The 19,534-nt window shown below is 36.8% G+C and overlaps 2 protein-coding genes across 5 annotated transcripts; one reads left to right on the plus strand and one right to left on the minus strand.

The window, feature by feature from the left end:
- Window positions 1–1,027: 1,027 nt before the first annotated feature.
- Window positions 1,028–3,325, minus strand: AT-HSFA7B (winged-helix DNA-binding transcription factor family protein). Its single transcript, XM_011081616.3, has 2 exons — window positions 2,720–3,325; window positions 1,028–2,142 (listed from the first exon to the last, which is right to left on the minus strand). The coding sequence occupies exons 1-2, from the start codon at window positions 3,044–3,046 to the stop codon at window positions 1,387–1,389; spliced, it is 1,083 nt and encodes a 360-aa protein (XP_011079918.1). The 5' UTR covers window positions 3,047–3,325; the 3' UTR covers window positions 1,028–1,386.
- A 2,174-nt stretch (window positions 3,326–5,499) lies between these two features.
- On the plus strand, window positions 5,500–19,254 carry LOC105163310 (kinase superfamily protein). Of its 4 annotated transcripts, none has more exons than XM_011081614.3 (21): window positions 5,500–5,909; window positions 6,041–6,299; window positions 6,758–6,863; window positions 6,957–7,098; window positions 7,259–7,523; window positions 7,738–8,105; window positions 10,166–10,236; window positions 11,661–11,808; window positions 11,960–12,134; window positions 12,777–13,008; window positions 14,342–14,836; window positions 15,053–15,110; window positions 15,198–15,285; window positions 15,655–15,729; window positions 16,117–16,200; window positions 17,064–17,207; window positions 17,368–17,449; window positions 18,001–18,083; window positions 18,175–18,229; window positions 18,374–18,457; window positions 18,702–19,254. In XM_011081614.3, the coding sequence occupies exons 1-20, from the start codon at window positions 5,627–5,629 to the stop codon at window positions 18,455–18,457; spliced, it is 3,297 nt and encodes a 1,098-aa protein (XP_011079916.1). In that variant the 5' UTR covers window positions 5,500–5,626; the 3' UTR covers window positions 18,702–19,254. The 4 variants fall into 4 exon arrangements, 3 of the variants coding, with proteins under 3 accessions (XP_011079916.1, XP_011079915.1, XP_011079917.1); XM_011081613.3 differs by having other exon boundaries at window positions 18,717–19,254; XM_011081615.3 differs by having other exon boundaries at window positions 18,763–19,254.
- Window positions 19,255–19,534: the final 280 nt, after the last annotated feature.

Here is a 19,534-nt window from a genome sequence, read left to right on the forward strand (position 1 = left end):
TTAAAGTGAATTTCTCAATATTTAATGATAATTACATTTTTAGTTGCGCCTAACCTTTGACCGTACACGTGGCCAAGCAGCTTCGGCATTCGTAGACAGGTAGAATACATGCTACCAATATGCCAGACAAGATCTTCCCATGTTCAAAATTTTCTTGTATTTGACTCATCCAAACAGGTACTAATGTATTTGATTATTATCCATGAAATCAAATGCGTACGACAGTACATGTGGCCAATCCTCAAATACCAACAACCCAAGTGGCAACGAAGAAGAATCTAAATCGGAATTCCCTATCCCAGGATTGAATCAACAATCCACGAAAAATCATAGGCACGAACCAGAATTTGCCAACACTTACCAGGTGTTTAACATATCAAGACCACATATATGCCACCGACAATATATTTCAACCTAAAAAATCTAACATCACATTCCCATGTTTTCTTTCTGCTGCTTGTAATTAAGGATTGTTCTAACTTTAAATCCAAATTTTTGGTCAAGAATTTAATCCGTTTATGACAAACTAGAACTCATATGCTATCCGAAATTGAGTTGTTATTTTCTTACACGTAATTTAGTACCGAATTTTAACTTGTAATGAAGCCTGAAGGATACTGCTACTTCCTAGATGCATCCCCCACTGGATATTGCTCTGCAAATTAAAGATCTAAGCCAATGACAATGATCGAAAGCGACAAGCATTGAAATTTTGGTTTCTGCATTTATTATTACTATTATTTTTTTATTAATACGTGACTTGTTATATCGTTCAATACATTCAAATTCAAATTTTACATTTTGGGACTTAAATTTATAATTTTTTTGTTGTGAGCCCCCAACTTTACCAATCAAGTAAGACTTTATTGACAATTTATGTAATAATTTCTTGTTCGGATCAAATATAAATTCACACCGTCAAAACCGGTGAAATTTAGAACTTTAGCATCTCAACCTCGATCAATGCACAAACTGCGGATGAGGACAAACATGAAAGTTCTTACCCTTAGGAATGAAATATATATAGTTGGGACTCTGGAAGAAATAAGGTGAACTGAGATTTTATTTCACCTCCTGGCAAAATCCTCCAGATAAAACAGCAAGAACAAAGATCAATTTACAGTACATAGGCTACAGTTACTTCATAGTGTTACAAAGATTATGACTATCAATGTAAGACTAGAGAACCACAGTAGAAATGAGCCTAAGACAAACATCTGAACAACACTTTCAGCAACTATAAAGAAATCAAGAATTCAACAAAAGCGTTATTAGGAAGGGGAGATTCAGCCTGCAAAATTCTGATTCAACTCCTCAAGTTGTTTGAATCTATTGAGACTGATGATTGCTAGCAACTAAGACACAACAGTTAGGAACTTCTTCTATTTACTTAGTACGTGAACCCAAGAACCCCAACCTATCAGCCAACACCCTCACATCTTCCTCTACACCTTCTTCTTCAGTCTTACCTATGCCGACTTCATCAAGTCCCTCATTCAGCAACTCTTCCCAGAACCCCTGATCAAGCTCTTTATCGTAACTCTCCAACCCGACGACCTCCTCCTCTATCTCCTCCTGCTCCCGTCTCGCCCTCCCAAACCCCTGCATTTCTAAGGCTAGCGCCTCAAGTTCCGACACTTGGAATCCATAACGATCACCGAACTCCGATGGCTCAACCTTGACGTCATTCATTCGGCTCGATTCACCGGCCTCGATCGGCCTTCGCCTCTTCTTACTCATGGCCTCTTCCAGTTCTTTCCTCTTCTCCTTGTGCTGGACTAGTTGATGGATAAACTCAGGATTCTGCATTGCTCTAGCCAAGAAACTCATCATCTGCTGCTGCTTCCTCTCTGTCCCTTGTAATTTCAACTCCATTTGCTGCAGATAATCTCTAGTGTTCTGCTGCTGCTGCCTGAGCTTAATGAGCTCCATTGTCAGCACACGCTTATCGCGCCTCAAGCTATCAATTTCTGCATCCAAGCCAAACCGTCCCAGTTCAACACACGGGCCAATGGCATGCGGTGGAGGCGAAGGCTGTGTAGTTGCTTTTCTCCTCTTAATATTCCTCAGGAGATGCTTTTGGCCTCTCAGAAATGAATCATTCGCAAACTCCCATTTGTCGGGATCGATCTTTCTAAAGCCCTGCAGTAATCAAACTCCAGTTGTTTGAGTGATTTTTGTAGGGACAATCAACAAAAATACCTTTGATGGGATTTTTCACTGAATTCAAAGGGCTTCATCATCTTGAGGAATTGTGAGTAAATCTTCAGGGAGAATCTTTTCCACACCTTTAGGAACAGGAACAAAGTATGTGTAAAGGGACTGAAGATTGCAAATTCAATTAGCATGTAAACTTGCTGAAAGAGAATTGGGTATTGTTTGGACAAACGTATTCAGTCTACTTCTCAAATCTTTGAGGAGACAACATAAAAACAATCCCAAAGAAAAACAGAAGCAGAAAAACTCAGTTGAACAAGAAAATCTTGAAACCATCATCAGAACCGGAAATTCCACAAATACTTCACATATTTTCATGAATTCTAACTTTGATAAGCGTATTCACAAAACCCATCAGTTACGCTGTCCAAGAACCAATTATTCCTCTCTCTCAAAACTACCCCTTCCAGTTTCAACAAATCAACTTCAATAACAAAATCCACAGGAAAATAGATAAATTAAAATAAGAAATCTGTATGTATATACCTATACATATACTTACATAAGTATTGAGCTGCCTGACAAAGCTTGAGAAATTGTTATGCTTAAAGTATCTGGACAGAACAGTGGTGGAGAAGGCATGGGGATCCCACACAACAAAGCTGTGCCCTCCTCTGTTCCACGACACAATACGATCCGTGCTGAAATCATCCACCATCTCATAAGTCTTGGTCAGAAATGGTGGGGGGCCCATGTCATGAAGCCCTTCCATCGGCTGCGGCCGCCCCACCCCATTCTCCGACGGCGGCGGCGCCACCCCACTTGGCTGCTGCCACGAAGACGACCCACTCTGATACTCTTCCTTAACTGGAAAAATTAACGGATCCATGACTGCTGAGAAAAAGACACTGCTCGACTCGAGTTTGGCGGGCTACTGTGATGAAAAACAGCTGCTTGCGAGGAATAGGTGAGTAGGAGAAAAGCAGAGGAGTGAAGAATTCTTGCAGTGTGCATGAATTTTGCAGTTGCGACTTGTGAGAAAAATTTGATTCGAGGGGAAAGAGAGAGCGGGGGAGAACTTTTGGAGGGCTTTTTATAGAAGTTGTGTGCAAAGCTTTCTCCTTTGGGAAAGTAGTTTATGCCGTTATGGAGTTAGTTGGATGGAGAAACCAGTGGTAATGGGCAGGAATGGATCAAAATAAAGTTACAGAATTTTGGCTCAAGGGAACTTCATTTTTTCAATTATATATTATAACCAGATATCTTAAATTTTATTATAATTTAAATATATTTTTGTTATTTAAAATATTATAAATATTTTTCTAAACTTTATGATCATTTAACAAATATTTTTTCTTATGAAGGATAATTTGTTAGACAACTGTTAACTTTAAAGGTTATGTGGAATTTATCAAATAACAAAATAATATAACAAAGTTTAATAAAGCATGTATAGTTTACCCTATCTTTTAATGATCAATTTCAATTAATTATATTACAATAAATTATAATCGATCACGTTGAACAGAGATTTTTCTTAAAAGATATTCATTAGATGTATTAAAGTTCACACATCTTATAAGATATGAAGTCTTATTTCAAGAAACTATCAAAATATTTGGATAAAATAAGATTACGGAGCTAATTAATTTGAAAAAGAAAAGAATAAATTTGTTGAACTTTGAAAAGTCATTATTTTTTTTTTAAGAGTAAGCTTGTAAAGTCATAACATTTATATTATTTTTTAAAAAAATAAAAAGAAATATTCTACAACATTTTATAATGAAATAATTTATAAATTAAGAGCCTCTTAGTCTAACCTACTCTGTTTCCCTAAAGATGCTACAGACTGCTTCTGGGATTGTTTAAGGGTGGGGATGGGCTACGCGTCGCATCCAAGGGTCGCCATGCGTCACTCCATAAATAAAAAAAACTATTTATTCTCAAGTAAGAGAGGTTTCTGTCATGGAAAGTTCTAGACTTCTGGGTGGCACCTTCCATTAATATTTTATTTTATTTAATCTTGCGTATAGTTTATCCTGTCTTGTTTTGGATGGAAAGTTCTAGAACATGGGGGTGTAATGAGTGAAATGTTGTAAACAGTGGTTTGGTTTAGATTAATGGATGTAGGAATTTTGATTGGTTGGATTTTGTGGCCCAGTTGTTCTTGGGAGTGATAACCACATTGTGGGACTTAATTTTGAAAACATTCATTTCTAAAACCACACTTAATCAAATTAATTATATATTTAATAATATAGTTAATTATTTGAGTTGATTGGAATGGATCCATTCCAATCTTCTTTATCCATTTCAAATACCAACATAAATGTTTATAATCTCGAGTGAAATACCACACTTGCCCCCTGCACATATACAACAATAGTGTGTATATATATATGTGTGTATGTATTTATTATTTAAATGCATGCACACAAATAAAAGCGCATCACGGGGCGACAGATGACAACAACTTGTGACTAATATTATATAATATATATGTAACACAAAGTCCAACGACCATAGCACTAATAATACAGACACACTCATCTAAGTTTAATATATAGTTTGTTCTGGAACTTGTTTTTATTTTTTTTGTCTTAGTTCTGGAACTTACTGGAATTCGGCCCCGTACAATCCAAGCTGGATGCCAATTTGTTATATTTTTGTGAGCTGGCGTGCATGTAGGTTCTTGTTTAGTGGGAGGAACTGATGTCAGTGCCAAACTCATACACATATATAAGAGTTTGTCTGAATTTTTTATATATAAAAGCGTGAATCTTTTATTATTTTCGTGTGAAAATATTTACTATATCTAATATGATATTTATGTCATTATTGATTTTTTTTAATTCAATTTTATTGAATGATGCATGCTTATGATGAATGTATGTAAATTATAATATGTTATATGTCAAAAATGCTTAATTTAAATAATATATCACAATTGTATATATATATATATATTGCAAAATCACATGGAATGATGGACTACTGAACTAATTCCTATATTTAAGAATTAGGATTTTTTAAGGAATAAAAATAATAATTAGTTATGCAGAAAAATAAAAGGTTATTTTCATGCCGAAATTGCGATTTGTGACGTCAGTATACTAATTTTTTTGTTGTGTTTATTTTTATTATTATTATTATTATTTAGATGTGATGTTGATGGTTTATAAAGAGAAGAAAAAATTGGTGGTGGATGATTGGTAATTGGATATGGGCCATTGAGGTATGAAATGGGCCGAGATTTGAGTACATGATTGGGCTTCGGCCCTTTAAGCTTTCGGGTCAACGCCTCAACGGTAATTCAAGAAAGCTGTATGTATCTCCAACGGTTCAATCCTTCTGATACACAAATTCAAGAACGATATATATATATCCAACGTTTTCAAATCCACCACGCTATTTCTGGTTTTCTTGCCCCCATGGGATTCCACTTTTCTCTAAATTTCACGTTCTGAATATGAAGTTTGGCGTGTTTGATTTATTAATTATATTAATAGGGCTCGCGTTCTGCGCGGACAATCCCGTAGCCGGAGAGTCGCTGACGTGCTTGACGGTGTATAAGGAGGGCGGGGCGCCGGCGGTGTTCCAATCTCCGAGATGCCCTCGCTGGACCCTCTCGAGTTTCAAATCCCAACCCAACCGGCAGCCCGGGGCATGCCAGTCGGCGATGCTCCAAGGCCGCCGGAAGTCACAGGAAGATCGTATTCACTGTGTTTTGGACCTTCGCATCCCCTTCCCAGGTAAATTTTTGTGATGGAGATAGAGTAGGATGATGAGTCTACTCCTGCCAGAATCTGGTGATAAAATCTTTTGTTCTTGATCGTCCTCCCTCTTATTATTATTATCTTTTTCTTCTTTACTACTTTTATAGGTCCGCAGGGGGTTAAAGAAGTGAAGGTTGGAATAATGGCGATTTTTGATGGGCATAATGGTTCGGAAGCTAGTGAAATGGCATCGGAATTGCTGGTGGAGTATTTTGTTTTGCATACTTATTTTCTTCTTGATTCCACTTACTCCATTTTGTCGAGGAAATTCATAAGACGGCTGCCAAATAAAGGAGATGATGGTCCTGGTTTTCAGAAGATTGACTGGAATGACGACCTTGATCGTCCAATTTGGGATTTTGGAAGGTCTTTCTCTTTTAATCGCATTTTGAAAAAATTGGAAATATGTTGCTTGCTTAGACGAATCAGTGCACAACAGGGTGGGGACCTTCTTTCATAAAGAGTAACGCTAAACTTGGAGGTTTTAGTTGAAGTATAAAATAGCTGACAGTTCCTTAAAGTGAAATTCATTAAAAATGCTTTGTATTAATATCATCAGTGAAATTATCTGTTTCTCTAAAATGGTGAAGTGTATCCTCTTAAGTTCTTTGTGCCCAAGAATGTTGATGGTTTAAATTCTGGACATTTTCAAGATTTTTCATTATGCCTATGCCATATGTTGAACTTGATTTGGTGAATTTTCTTTAACATGTAGTCCAATCTGATGGGTCAAATTCATGCTAATTGTCATCATTTATATCAGGTTTTGGTTTCCAGTTATCTTATTTTCTGTCCATTGTGAAATGAGTAAAACTTTTATGTAGGTTCAAGGTCACATTGTCAGCTATTTTAGATGGATCATTCCCCTTTGAACTACTGAGGGAAGCATTGTTAAGGGCAATCCGTGATATTGATGCAGCATTTTCTAAGGTCAGTTATTTTCTTTTGTAACTTTTTATTTATGTACCTGAAGATAATATACTAATTTCTCATATTTGCTTGTGCTATATTTGATTTATGAAGGATGCAACTAGATTTAACCTCAACTCCGGCACTACCGCAACAGTTGTGCTTGTAGCAGATACTCAGATTCTAGTTGCTAATGTAGGTGACTCGAAAGCAATTTTGTGCTCTGAAGTATATCAGTCTCCATCTGAGGCTAAAGGTCAGGCCATCTTCCGTACCCATAAGAATCAGTTTACTAGTTTATTCTGATAATAATTAGCATACTATTATAATAAGGGTTTCTTTGTCACAGAATAGGTTGTTCATCTTGTATCTAGGATGGTTATATAATTATTGGTACTTGGTCTTCCAAATTGCAGCAACTGTATTAAGGGTAGTCAGAGAGAGGAGAAGTAGCGGCATTTCTACATCCGTAAAAGAGTACCGCCAATTAAAATCAATGGCATCTAATGGATGGACATTTTTGATTGCTAAGGAACTGACAAATGATCACCATCCTGATAGAGATGATGAGAAATCCCGGGTCGAATCTGCTGGAGGCCATATTTCGGAGTGGGCTGGTGTGGCTCGAGTTAACGGGCAATTGGCTGTATCAAGAGCAATTGGAGACATACATTTTAAAAGGTAAGAATTATTTATGTCAAGAAGATACTCATTTCTCTTTTCTTTTCCCCCTTACAACAGATAACTTAAAATGAATGACATATGTGATGGCTATTCTTGCAAAACCACCTCGTTCTAAGAATAACTTTTGCACTTTCCCTTCATGATTGTTGTTTATAAATGCAAATAAAAGAACTGGAAACTGGACATCTTGATCTGTTCTCGATGCTGACAGTTTTGGCGTAATCTCGGTACCTGAGGTAACAGAGTGGCAACCGTTGACCGCCAATGACAGCTATGTGATTGCTGCATCTGATGGTGTTTTTGAAAAGCTTAGACCCCAGGATATTTGCGATATGTTGTGGGAACCCCTGTCTCATTTTACTAGACCACCAGAGCTCAATTCTTCATGTTCATACTCATTAGCTGATTGCATAGTTAATACTGCGTTTGAGCGAGGTAGTATGGATAACTTAGCAGCTGTATTGATTCCAGTGAAAGCATCAGGTTCTTTGGAACCTTTTCTAAAGGATAGGAGTTATACAGCCAGGAAAGTTGATTACTCAGCAGTAGGAGGTCAAAGGCAGATCGATGAGAATTCAGGTGATCTCTTTTTTTTATATCTTGAAGCAATTTTGGTTTGTCATGTGATAAGAGTACACAATTACTTAGGAATATTCCGTTATATTGACAATTTCAGAGAATAGCGTTTACATCTTCTTATTTGCAGTCTGCTCTAGATTGTAAAATATCCAAAAGGCAAGCTGTTGTTGCTCCATTATTCCATATACTCCGAATTTGTGAAAGCTATACTCGTAAACCTTCAATACCTATTACCAGGTGCTTTGTTAAAGACATAGTTTAGAAGTGTTCGATTGCATTGTGAATTATTAAGTTATACATTACGCAGAATGAAATTCATCATATCGTTTTTTTCCTTCCAGGGGAATATAAACAATGCTGACTTTCTTTACATAAGAAAATGAGTTTCCAGTATCAAGATTCTGTTGGAAGCTTATGTAGCATTTGACATAGTGTCGATATAGAAAATATCTGAACTTGAGCAAAAGACTTGGCTGGTCCTAGCTCCTAGTTTGGCTTTAAAAATTTCACTTGTGCAAGAACTGGTTTTGTTCAGAAATTCGAGAAGTAGGAAGGTAGTTGCAGTGAACAAGTTGACATGAAAGTGATCTAAAACTAACGCTGGATAGGTAGTTGACTGTTCCCTTTCATGCATCTCATTCTTCCACGTATAACAGATAACTAGCACCTCACTGATCAGTTTATGAAAAATAAATGTAGGGCCACTAAAACACGTATTTTGTTTACATAGTTCTAGAACAACTGAAGCATTTTGGAATAGATATATTCTGTCCCCCATGTAAACAAGCAGTCTCTTGGGAAGTCAACATAGGTGGAGTTTGGTCCTCTTAACTCCATCTGATTTTTCATTACTTGATTGTATTTCTGGCTGTTTGTAGCTCTATTTGTTCGCCTTACTGAGAATCATAAATTGGTTCGAGTTTGGTGACAATAACTGAAATATGTTATTTTTCCATAACAGATGGAAAATTGTATGTTTCGGCATTAATCTCTTGAAGAAGTTAAATTGAACTATTTTGTGACAAAAGAAGAAAGGATTTTGTCGCTTGACCTGTTGCTTAAAATATTACAGTCATATGCACAAATTATCTAGTTTTTCCATTGCAGAGGTTTTTTCTCCTTTCTTTGTCCAAGCTCTTCTAATTTTTCTGGAGAAACTAGAATGGGAAATAGAAGACTGCATATACCTATTCTGGAGGTGTGGGGAGTTGGTGTGGTTTGGCACACAATCTTACGTGGTTATGGGAAAGGTTTTACTTTTTTGGTTGGCGTGGTGGTGGGTGTGTGGGTGGTGGGTGGAGTTAATAAATCTAACTGCCATATTTACATTGAAGACAGACAATCCCATGGATATGCTTGAAGTTCGACCTAACACAAAAAGTAAGGAAATGCGGACCTCTTGACATACCAGTAAGAAATCTTACAGAGGAGAATAATTCCTAGAACCTGACCATGGAGATTTCTCATTGAGAATAGATTATTTCTCCTCAATTTTGTAGTCAAATTAGCCAAGTGCTTTCTTAATAGGCAGTCCTAGTAACTGTGGTGGACCTAGAATTGGTGCTCAAAATATTTCAAGGCCGATCTTGTACCTGTGGTTTCACAGGCTCATTTTCATGTTTGGATCTATAGTCTACTCTCTACTCTCTATTGCTTGAATTCTTACTTGGTGGACCTGATGTTGGTGCTAGGAAATAGTGGGAATAGTGGTGAGAATAGATTATTTCTCCTCAATTTGTAGTCAAATTAGCCAAGTGCTTTCTTAATAGGCAGTCCTAGTAACTGTGGTGGACCTAGAATTGGTGCTCAAAATATTTCAAGGCCGATCTTGTACCTGTGGTTTCACAGGCTCATTTTCATGTTTGGATCTATAGTCTACTCTCTACTCTCTATTGCTTGAATTCTTACTTGGTGGACCTGATGTTGGTGCTAGGAAATAGTGGGAATATTTCGAGGCCAATCAGGCACCTGTAGTCTCACCTGCTCATTTCCTGTTTGGATCTATAGTCTATCTCAAGTCTCTATTGCTTGAATTCTTACTTGTGCGATCATTTCCCTAGCTGATGACAACACTCCAGTACTCATGGAACTGCAGCCTCATCCAGATGTTGCCAAGTTTGATAGATTATTGGTAAGGCTGAGAAAGAAACTCAGTTTTTCTATATCCATCTTATTTTGTGCTTTTTGTTTCTGGCCGCCTTTCTGTTTTATTCCAGGACATGCATTTAAGCTCCATCATCCACTTTTGTACGCAAGTTTGATATTAATGTTTCCATAAAAAGAGGTTCAGTTCTATGAACTGAATTTTGTATAGTTTGGATCAAGTATTGGCAATAGAAAGTGTTTGGGCCACTCTTCCCAGTTATGAACTTAGACTACAGTATGAACCCTGTTCTTGTGTATAATGGATGTATAATGTTTTGCTTTCTGCTTCTAGCCTCAACTCTCCCATCTCCAACAGTAGGATGCTTTCTTCAGATGCCATTTGTTAGTAGATAACAGTGTAAATTTAGTTAATGAACTTTTTTCTTCATTGACTTATGAGTGGATTCCTTCTGGGGCCAAATGAATTATGTGCACTTTCTTAAACAAGTCAAGATGATATGAAAGATGTATGGCGGTGCAGTAGGAACAAGTATGGAAAATTTATGGTTTACCGTCAGCCTAGACATGTCATAAAGGTTCTCGTTTAGCACTATAATGACTCATTAGAGGGTTATAATCAGGCTCAATTAGTTGAGCCCACAATGGAATTGTGCGGTTCGGAATTTTGCCAAAGGGTTCATCTTGAGCAATAGAGTCGAGAAGTTCCAGCATGTATGACACTTAAATATGCTTATGCATATTCTTGTCCTGTAATTGCAGCGCTTATCACGGAAAATTTCCTTTTACGAAACCTTTATGGTTCTTGAATTGCATTGCTTTTTGTTCTCCCTGTTTATTAAAGTCTCATACATGTGATAGCTAAAGATTTTTCTCATTTCAACTTGTACTTTTGTATTGGCATTGTAATAAATTTGGTTTTAGTGAAACAGAAGCAGTTTTTCATTGTTTTCAAAATTTGTATAATTATTATTTCAATTAAAATGGTCTTATGTAGTTGGGAAGGTACAAGATTCAGTTCATTGGTCATGGTGAAAAACAAAGGTCGTTTTTTAGTTTGTTTATTTGTGGATCGAGTTTACTTAGAGTCCATTTCTATATAAGTTTTATCATTCTATTCCAAAAATGATACTTAGAGTAACAAGCTTGGTAAAGAATCTTCAACTGTATGATACATATAGAGAGACCATCTGGCACCCCTGCTGATTTCTGTTTGACTTTCACTGTCAACTGATCATCAAGCCTGTCCGTCCAGTGCAAATGAACTAGTTTGATTGCTTTGAGATTTCTAATGTACCTTGTTCGGATTCCAACTGTGCTTGTAAAACAAGAATTGATGTTTTTGGTATTGCATGAGACTCTTAATGAACCTTATTCATGTGGTGCGTATGTGAACATCAAAATGATCAATGGTTGGTTGGTTTATGCGATTGGACTTTTGTCTTGCTGCAGGTTGAAGGAAAGCACAACTTTGGCTGCTTTTATTTATCTGAGAACCTTGATGTGAATGATGATTACACATTTTGGGTCCACAAAGAAGACCAGGGATTTGTGTCTGATCAGTCACCTGCTTTAACTGGCACTGATCAGTTTCTCTGGAGTAAGTTGAATTGTTATCTTCACAAAACGCAATTAGCCCATTTGCACTAAAAAAGGCACTGCCTCTGCATAAAATTACATCACCCAAGAAAAAGAATGGTTATTAGCTCTGTGTTTGCCTCTCTATAATCGAACTCCTATTTTTTATGCAGGTGGACAATTAGATTTGTACAATGATCAACATATATGTGTGCATTTTGGAATGCATATTGATGAGGATAAAGATCAGTGCATGAATTCTGATGCCTTTGCAAGATTCCTTGGTTTGCTGGAATCAATTCCTTTCCATAATACTGGTCAAAATGAGCATGTGACATCAGACACAAGGTATATTAGCTTCCTAGTGAAATTTGGTTCTGTTGCCTCTCTGTTTACCCTAATAGTGGAAGACTGTACGGAATTATGTAACTAGTTGCTAATAATGATGCTAAATGAGTAAATAGTTAAGATATTCTTGATATAATAATCTAGTTACTCAAGAAGTATTGGCATTGCCTTATTCTGGGAGCTGAAGGCATAGGATTCAGTTGTTTGAAATGATTTGACTTAAAATATTCTTTTAAGAAATGTTCTGCACTGTGAAGAGTAACATAAGCCTTTAATACATCTTTCTACTATAAGTATCTGCTTTCAACTTGGGAATATTTGCTGGTGCTTGGGTCATCTTTTTCTCATAACTCTAAATGTTCTTGAGTTATGGATTATGTCTTGGTGTACCAATATAATTCTTTCTGGTTAAATAAGTTGTTTTTAGGCAGGAACTCACATGTATAGATAACATACTAGTTGGTTCCTGAAAGTAACAATGTCTATTCAGTTAGTTGTTCGACAAAGTCATGTTGGAGGTTGTTTCACTGGATGGTGCTTTGACATAAGTCTCACTTCATGATTTAGACGTATGTTGTCAATTCAATCACACATTGATCTGACTTGTACCTGGAATCTTCTTAATTAAAATGCCCGATCTAGGTACATATTGAAGAAGAAGTTTGACCGTGGAGCATTTGGAGAAGTTTGGCTTGCTTTCAATTGGAATTGTTCTCAAGTTGGGAAAGATCTCAAAAGCAGGCATGTACAGAAAAATATTTCGTACAGAAATGAGCATTTGAGGGCATATGGTGAAAATACAGCTGGAAATGCGTCTGCTGGAGATTGCAATGCTGATTCTGATGACAATATGTTCATTTTGAAGCGGATAATGGTAAATATTGAAATGATATGTTTTCATTGCATTTTTACATGTTCAATTGTAATGTTTCCATGGATGTATAGGCACTATGTTATGCAAACCTTTTCTTTTTTGGGTAAAATGCCACTTGCCGCACATTAGGAAGACAACAACCATGTGTAAGTCATAACCTTTTACATCTCAGAGACAGCAGACAACCTGTGTTGGAAAAAAGGGTTAGTGTCATCCGCTGCTGTTTGTTGCAAAAACAGTAGAATTGTAATTTGCTGCTGTGGCACCACAATACTAACAGAATTCTGCCTTCAGAAATGAATTACTGCTGAACATAAACAAGTTAAGATAGGGAAAGATATGCTATTATAAGTTTTAAACCCTGAAGCTCTAGTGAACCTAAACTACACTAACATGACATCAAGGCAATAATAATAGAAAAGAAAAATGGTGATGAAGCTTATATTGCAGTACCTGTCTTTTATTATCTGCATAGAATTAGAAACTAAGTTAAAAACTGCCATTTTATCTCCACAATAACCTAAGTTTTAGACCCTGAAGCTCTAGTGAACCTAAACTACAAAATAACATGACAACTAGGTAATAATAGAAAAGAAAATGGAGATGAAACTTATATTGCAATACATGTCTTTTATCAATCTGCGTAGAATTAAAAACTAAGTTAAAAGCTGCTGTTTTATCTCCAATTTTCACTATAAAAGTGATATAGGCATCTTAGAGCTTCACTGAAGTCCTTATTTGATCATCTTACTTATTTTTCATTTGGCTTTACGTGATAGAACTGATGTTTAACATTTTATGAGAAAATGCCTGCTTAAGAGTCGTGTGGACGCTGAGGTTCTCCTAATTTCAAGACCAGCCTTGGGTTTTCTTGGCTTACATATAAAACTGAGAGATTGTATCCAAGTGCCAGGAGTCAAGAAACAATTAACTGCAGTTTTGCTGAGATGTTTATATTACAATCTTTGTAATCGAGTCATTATACATTGTTATTGCAAAATTTCCAAACATTCTAACTTTTATATCGTTATATTCTTGTTAATATAGGGGATATTGACAGTAATCTGATAAGTTGCTTCAGAAACTTGTCTCATCTTTGTGTCATAGTAATATGGTTTTGTACTTTTCTTTTCATGTTCTGCTGGAGAATGTCATTTTCATTAGAAGCTTGCAAGTATTGTTGATTTTCACTAGCTATGTTACTGGTATATCATCTGTTATCTATCAATTATCATACTATACCGGTTATGTGGTCTTTTGAAATGGAAGCTTTTGTCAGTTATTGTAATCATCAAGTGCTTGATTTAATATATCCAGTGGTTTCCATGAACAGGTGGAAAGGGGAATTTCTGCCTACTTGAGTGGGTTACGTGAGAAATATTTTGGTGAAGTTTTTTTGAATGCCTCAAGTTCTCTACAAGGTTCATCATCTCCTGCAGAACCAGATTGTGTCTCGAAAATATCACAATGCAATGTGTATGGCTTCACAAATGTAAATGAATCATTTGAGGAATCCTTGAGTCTTGAGGATGTGATTTTTAGGGAAAAAGGACTGCATGGAGCAGCCTATGAAGAAGGATTGAATCATATTGCCAGATACGTTGAGTCCTTTGAGTCACGATCTAATGAGATATGGCTTGTATTTCGTCATGAAGGTGTTTCCTTGTCAAAACTTTTGTACACTGCTGAAGAAGTTGTAACTGATGCTGACAAAGAAAAAAGTGAGCATGGGAAGCGTGTTCAGATATTACGTCCATCAAGATGGTGGCACTGGTTGAGGACTACAGAAGCAGGGCAACAGGAGTTTCGTAATATAATATGGCAGTTGGTATGCTAATATTTCTTGCTTAATTTGTGGGAACCAACTTGAGCATTTCTTGATAATCCCTTGAAACCTGTCTCAAAGCAAATTGGTCATGAGTACCCCACCTCCCAGGTCCCCCTTGGCCGGGATTAGATATTTTGAATTGGTAAATAGGTGTAAAACAGGACAAGTATGTTTCATCAAATAACCTCATGATATACTTTATTACTTTTTGCTTAGTTGAAGGCGCTTAAATCCTGCCACGATCGTAACATCACTCATAGGGATATTAAACCTGGTAAGGAGATCTTTCAGTTATACCATTCTATTTCTCTGTGTTACTTAATCAAATGATTGAGGGTCTTATATGTTTTTCTCTTGCAAGAAAACATGGTAATATGCTTTGAAGAGAAGGACTCAGGAGGCTGCTTGAGAGGAAGCCCAGACAGTGATAAGAACTACACCACTAAAATGTACTCTATTTTGCTTTAGTTGTGGTGTTTTGCATTCTGATTTGTTACAAGTTGCTGTAGGTTTTATTTTACTGCAGTGAATTAGAGAATATGAACTTTTTACAATTTATGGTATAGCAGATCCCCTTAATTTGGAGCCTTGTATGCTGTTGTTTTTACACAATTTTCAAGTATAGCTTTCACGGTCTTCCTATAATTGGTCAACTATGTTCTGCCTGGGATGGTTCGGCTCTGGTAGTCTGATTCGTTTTATCACTGCTGTGCATGGATGTCAAAATACCTGTTTTGCTGATATATAATTCAATGCTGGACTCTAATCCTTTTATGCTCTCAGAGTAGTTTTGATGCCTTTTTTCCTATCTATTGCAGGCGCATTATTGACTTCGGTAGCGCTGTGAATGATTTCACGGTGAAGCATTTATATGGGTCTGTCGGACCTTCTAGGTACATTTTCTTGCGGGCGTAGTCGATCCATCTCTCAAGTATCTTCCTTAAATCTATGCTGAGGAATGACCAACAAGTACAGATAGGAATTTGGTAAAAGATCCCAATTTAAATAATGCAACATTTAGGCCAATGCATGTCCAGCGTTCCAAACTCTACTGGGCCCTATAGTCTGAGTCACAATTGTTGCACGTTGCTAATCGTTTCCCTTTATGTGATAGATGTTTAGTTTCTGCTAATTCAGGTTGATAAGTGTTTAAGGTCTCTTTTCTATCTTTGATGTTTTTTCTAGAGAAAATCTTTTCATGGATCAGAAGCACCAGCTTCCTCCATTTTCATGTTACTCTCTTGCAATATGTAACTTCCTTTTGCCTTTCTATGTAATAGTGCCGAACAAACATCTGAATATGCTCCACCAGAAGCTTTCCTAAACGTGAGTTGGTATCGTGGGCCGTCTAGCGTCACTGCAAAGTACGTCTATTTCCTTTTCAAATAACTTTTACTTTTTCATATTAGTTTCCAGCAAGATGATTATTAGATAGTTTTAAACTGATTTCATTTTCTTTCTCTGGATCAATATACACACACCAGTTAGTTATTTCTTTTCTCTGGCTGAAGATATATTGCTGTATAACTGTGTATTGAATTCTTTAAGCTGTACTAAACGAATTGAATGATTATCAATTCTGTGTTCGGGCTAAAGTAAATAGGATAATAATGACTCCCATCCTTCCACAAATCTGAACATTCTAGCGATTGTTGAACTGTTGCATTTTATCTTAAACAGTTGGTTTTGAAAGGTAGCATTATCTCAATTTCTTGGACTGAATGGGCTCACACTTGCATAAAATCTGAAGATTCGTTGTAATAAAACTGTGAATTAGACTTAATACCTTGCCAAATTGTTGAGAGCTAATTGCTGAAAAGGATTGTTTAGGATTCTTGTATATGTTGATCTCTATATTTCTGGTTTTTTCTCTTACTTGTAGTTATGGTTATTGCCTGTATTAACATCAGTTGGCTGGTTTAAAACTTTGGGTTAAATCTGTTCTGAACTCATCTTGTAACAAAATGGAATAACACGAAAGGAGATTAAAGCTTATGAAGTATGAGAAACTGGATGTTTCATGCTTGGGCACATTTGAGCCTATATTTGTGTCTGCCAGAACTACTGGTACTTCAGTCTTAGCTCCAGTATGCCACTCATTTGGTGTTAGTATTGAAGTTATAGCAAGTTGAGGATAATGAAATAATGGCAAATTCTCAGAATTAATGCATCTGATATCCATTCATATTCAATATGATTGATTTCTAAGAGCTACTTTCTTGGATAGGTATGATATGTGGAGTGTTGGTGTGGTAATCCTGGAGTTTATTTTAGGATCTCCCAATGTGTTTCAAATAAATTCTATTACTCAAGCTCTTCTAGATCAGCACCTCAAGGGTTGGAATGATAGCTTGAAAGAGCTTGCATACAAGTAAGTCCTAATTATTGTTTCTTCGAGCATCGTCATAAGTTCTTCAAATAAGTAATTAGGATGTTTAGCTTTTTGGTTACAGTGAATCTGATCAATGACATGTGTGTAGTTGGCCCCTGCGACCTATTGTGACTATCATTGATATGTTCCTTGTTTCCAGACTTAGAGCTTTGATGGAGATGTGCATCTTGATTCCTGGAATTTCCTCAAAGCTTCGTCAAAATTGGGGTACAAATGGCCAGGTGGTTCTTTTCTTTAGCCGTGTTTTATGCATAACCCCAGAGTTGATTGTTGGCCAATTTGCCTTAAAACTAATTTCGTGCTGACTTCTGTTTTGATTGTCCGTAAGATTTCTTTTCAAAGAGTAGCAAGTCAGATGATTAGTGTTTGTCCTGCCATTAGTATTTGCAGAGTGCTTAGTATGGCTTATATGATATTTGTGAAGTCCAAACATCAGAACTTAGTAGCTTAAAAAATCAACTTTCTGTCCAGGGATGATTCATTTTACTCCCTTTTTATATCATCACATAATTTCTGTGCCGTACATGAAGCAGCGCGTAACTTTCAATGTGATGCTGGAGATGTTACAGCAGCATGGATCTTCAATCTTGTTTTGCTGACACTAAGATAAGCTATGAAGAAAGTGCTTTTGAGCCATAAGTAGTATGGAACTCCTAATTTTGTGGAAAGAGAGTTGGCCAAGAAATTTTTAATGGAGCATAACAGATTGTTGGCATTGTTATCCTATATGTGAATTAAAAAAAATGGAGTTTTAGTGTGTGCTTCATTACAGGGTTCCAGTTCACCAGTTTCCTGGAAGTGCTCTGAAGAGTATTTCTCTTATCAGATACAGAATAGAGATCCTCTTAAATTGGGGTCAGATTTTGGCTTCTCCTTCCCTCTGTTGGTACACGAATACAGTGAGCAACTGCTCATTTTCATGCCTCCTTGTCGTCAAATTTCTCAGGTTTCCAAATGTATGGGCTTTGCGTTTAGTACGTGACTTATTGCGGTGGGATCCAGTAAGTTTAGTCTTAACAGGTTTAGTTTTCAATTTACTTCTGAGATGCATGTGGTACTCCCGATCTAGAGTGACTCCTCAACATGACTAACTTTGACCTGTCTGTGCATATGCCAATATATGATGACCAATGGATTTGGATCAGGAGGACCGACTTGGTGTTGATGATGCACTTAAACATCCCTATTTTTCATCAGCGTCTTGGAAGTCGACTCGTGGAAAAGTCTAGGTGTGTTTGTCTTTACCACCCAGTTATGCTAAACTCAGTGTTCTTTATTTCTCCTGGGGGGATGGGGTGGCTGGTGGGGATGGGAAGGATTGTTCCTTGCTGTATGTACTTTCCTTATCCAGAAAAAGAGAAATTAAAAAACGTGTAGTTTCTAAACTTGCAAACATGCCCATCTTTGGTCTTTCCTCACTGTCCAAATTGCAGTTTCATCAGCTCCTGATTGTTAATTGTATTACACTTCTAGTTTGTACCTGTACAGGATCAAAACTGCAGCCATCAGCACTATACCAATTTCTTGTGGACAGGATTGTTGATAAACCTTCTACAAAAGGGAGCAATCATTGGCTTTTCTAGCTTGGTTTCCAACTTCCTTTGGTGGTCCAGTCATGGATCCCAACAGAAAACAGCAACTCAAATGACCCTGCTGAAAGCTATAGCCCAAAATCTTGAAATGAAGATTACAATATCTTGAAATACGGCTTTCTATTTGCTTTCTGACCACAACTAGGAAGGAAAAATGCACAAGGTAAGCCGGGCATGGCAAACTAGCTTGGGGAAGCTACAGAAAACAGCGAAGGGAACAATAGAGGCTGACACTGGATCCAAGTTCACCCTCAGTGAACTTCAAAAGGTTTCATTAATAATGTTCCCTCTTTGCAGGTTATTATTTTCAATTTATTTGCTTGTAATGCTTGCCTGCATCATAATCAACTGTTTGTGGTGTTGAAATTGACTTAACCTATATACATCATAATTTTTGTCCATAGTGATTGATATTGGAGCAGAGATTTCAACTATTGCAATGAGTCTTATCTTAGAAGAATATTTTTGATGAGTGGTTGACTGAACACCCACCTTAATGATAAGTATTCTGAAATCCCACTCCCGTTCCCACTTTGTACAGCCCAATAAATCTGGTTAATTTTGCTTGTCCAGGAACAAATATCTTACCTTATTTGATTCGAATTTTTAAATGCATATCTCTCCTTTTTCTCTTTTCTTTTGCAGCAACTGATTTGTTCAAAATCAAGACGTAAAGTTCTACTGGGTCCCACATTGTATTCGGTAATAATTCAA

The sequence above is a fragment of the Sesamum indicum genome, linkage group LG6 (assembly GCF_026168435.1).
Source record: "Sesamum indicum cultivar Baizhima isolate 11 linkage group LG6, ASM2616843v1, whole genome shotgun sequence".
Classification (NCBI taxonomy): domain Eukaryota; kingdom Viridiplantae; phylum Streptophyta; class Magnoliopsida; order Lamiales; family Pedaliaceae; genus Sesamum; species Sesamum indicum.

Coding starts and splice junctions, on each gene's coding strand:
- AT-HSFA7B (XM_011081616.3), bottom strand. CDS start 3,046: ATGGATCCGTTAATTTTTCCAGTTAAGGAAGAGTATCAGAGTGGGTCG. Junction 2,143..2,719: donor TCAGGCAGCTCAATACTTAT/GTAAGTATATGT, acceptor TGATTACTGCAG/GGCTTTAGAAAGATCGATCC.
- LOC105163310 (XM_011081614.3), top strand. CDS start 5,627: ATGAAGTTTGGCGTGTTTGATTTATTAATTATATTAATAGGGCTCGCG. Junction 10,237..11,660: donor CCAAGTTTGATAGATTATTG/GTAAGGCTGAGA, acceptor GTCTTGCTGCAG/GTTGAAGGAAAGCACAACTT. Junction 15,286..15,654: donor AAGAACTACACCACTAAAAT/GTACTCTATTTT, acceptor TATCTATTGCAG/GCGCATTATTGACTTCGGTA.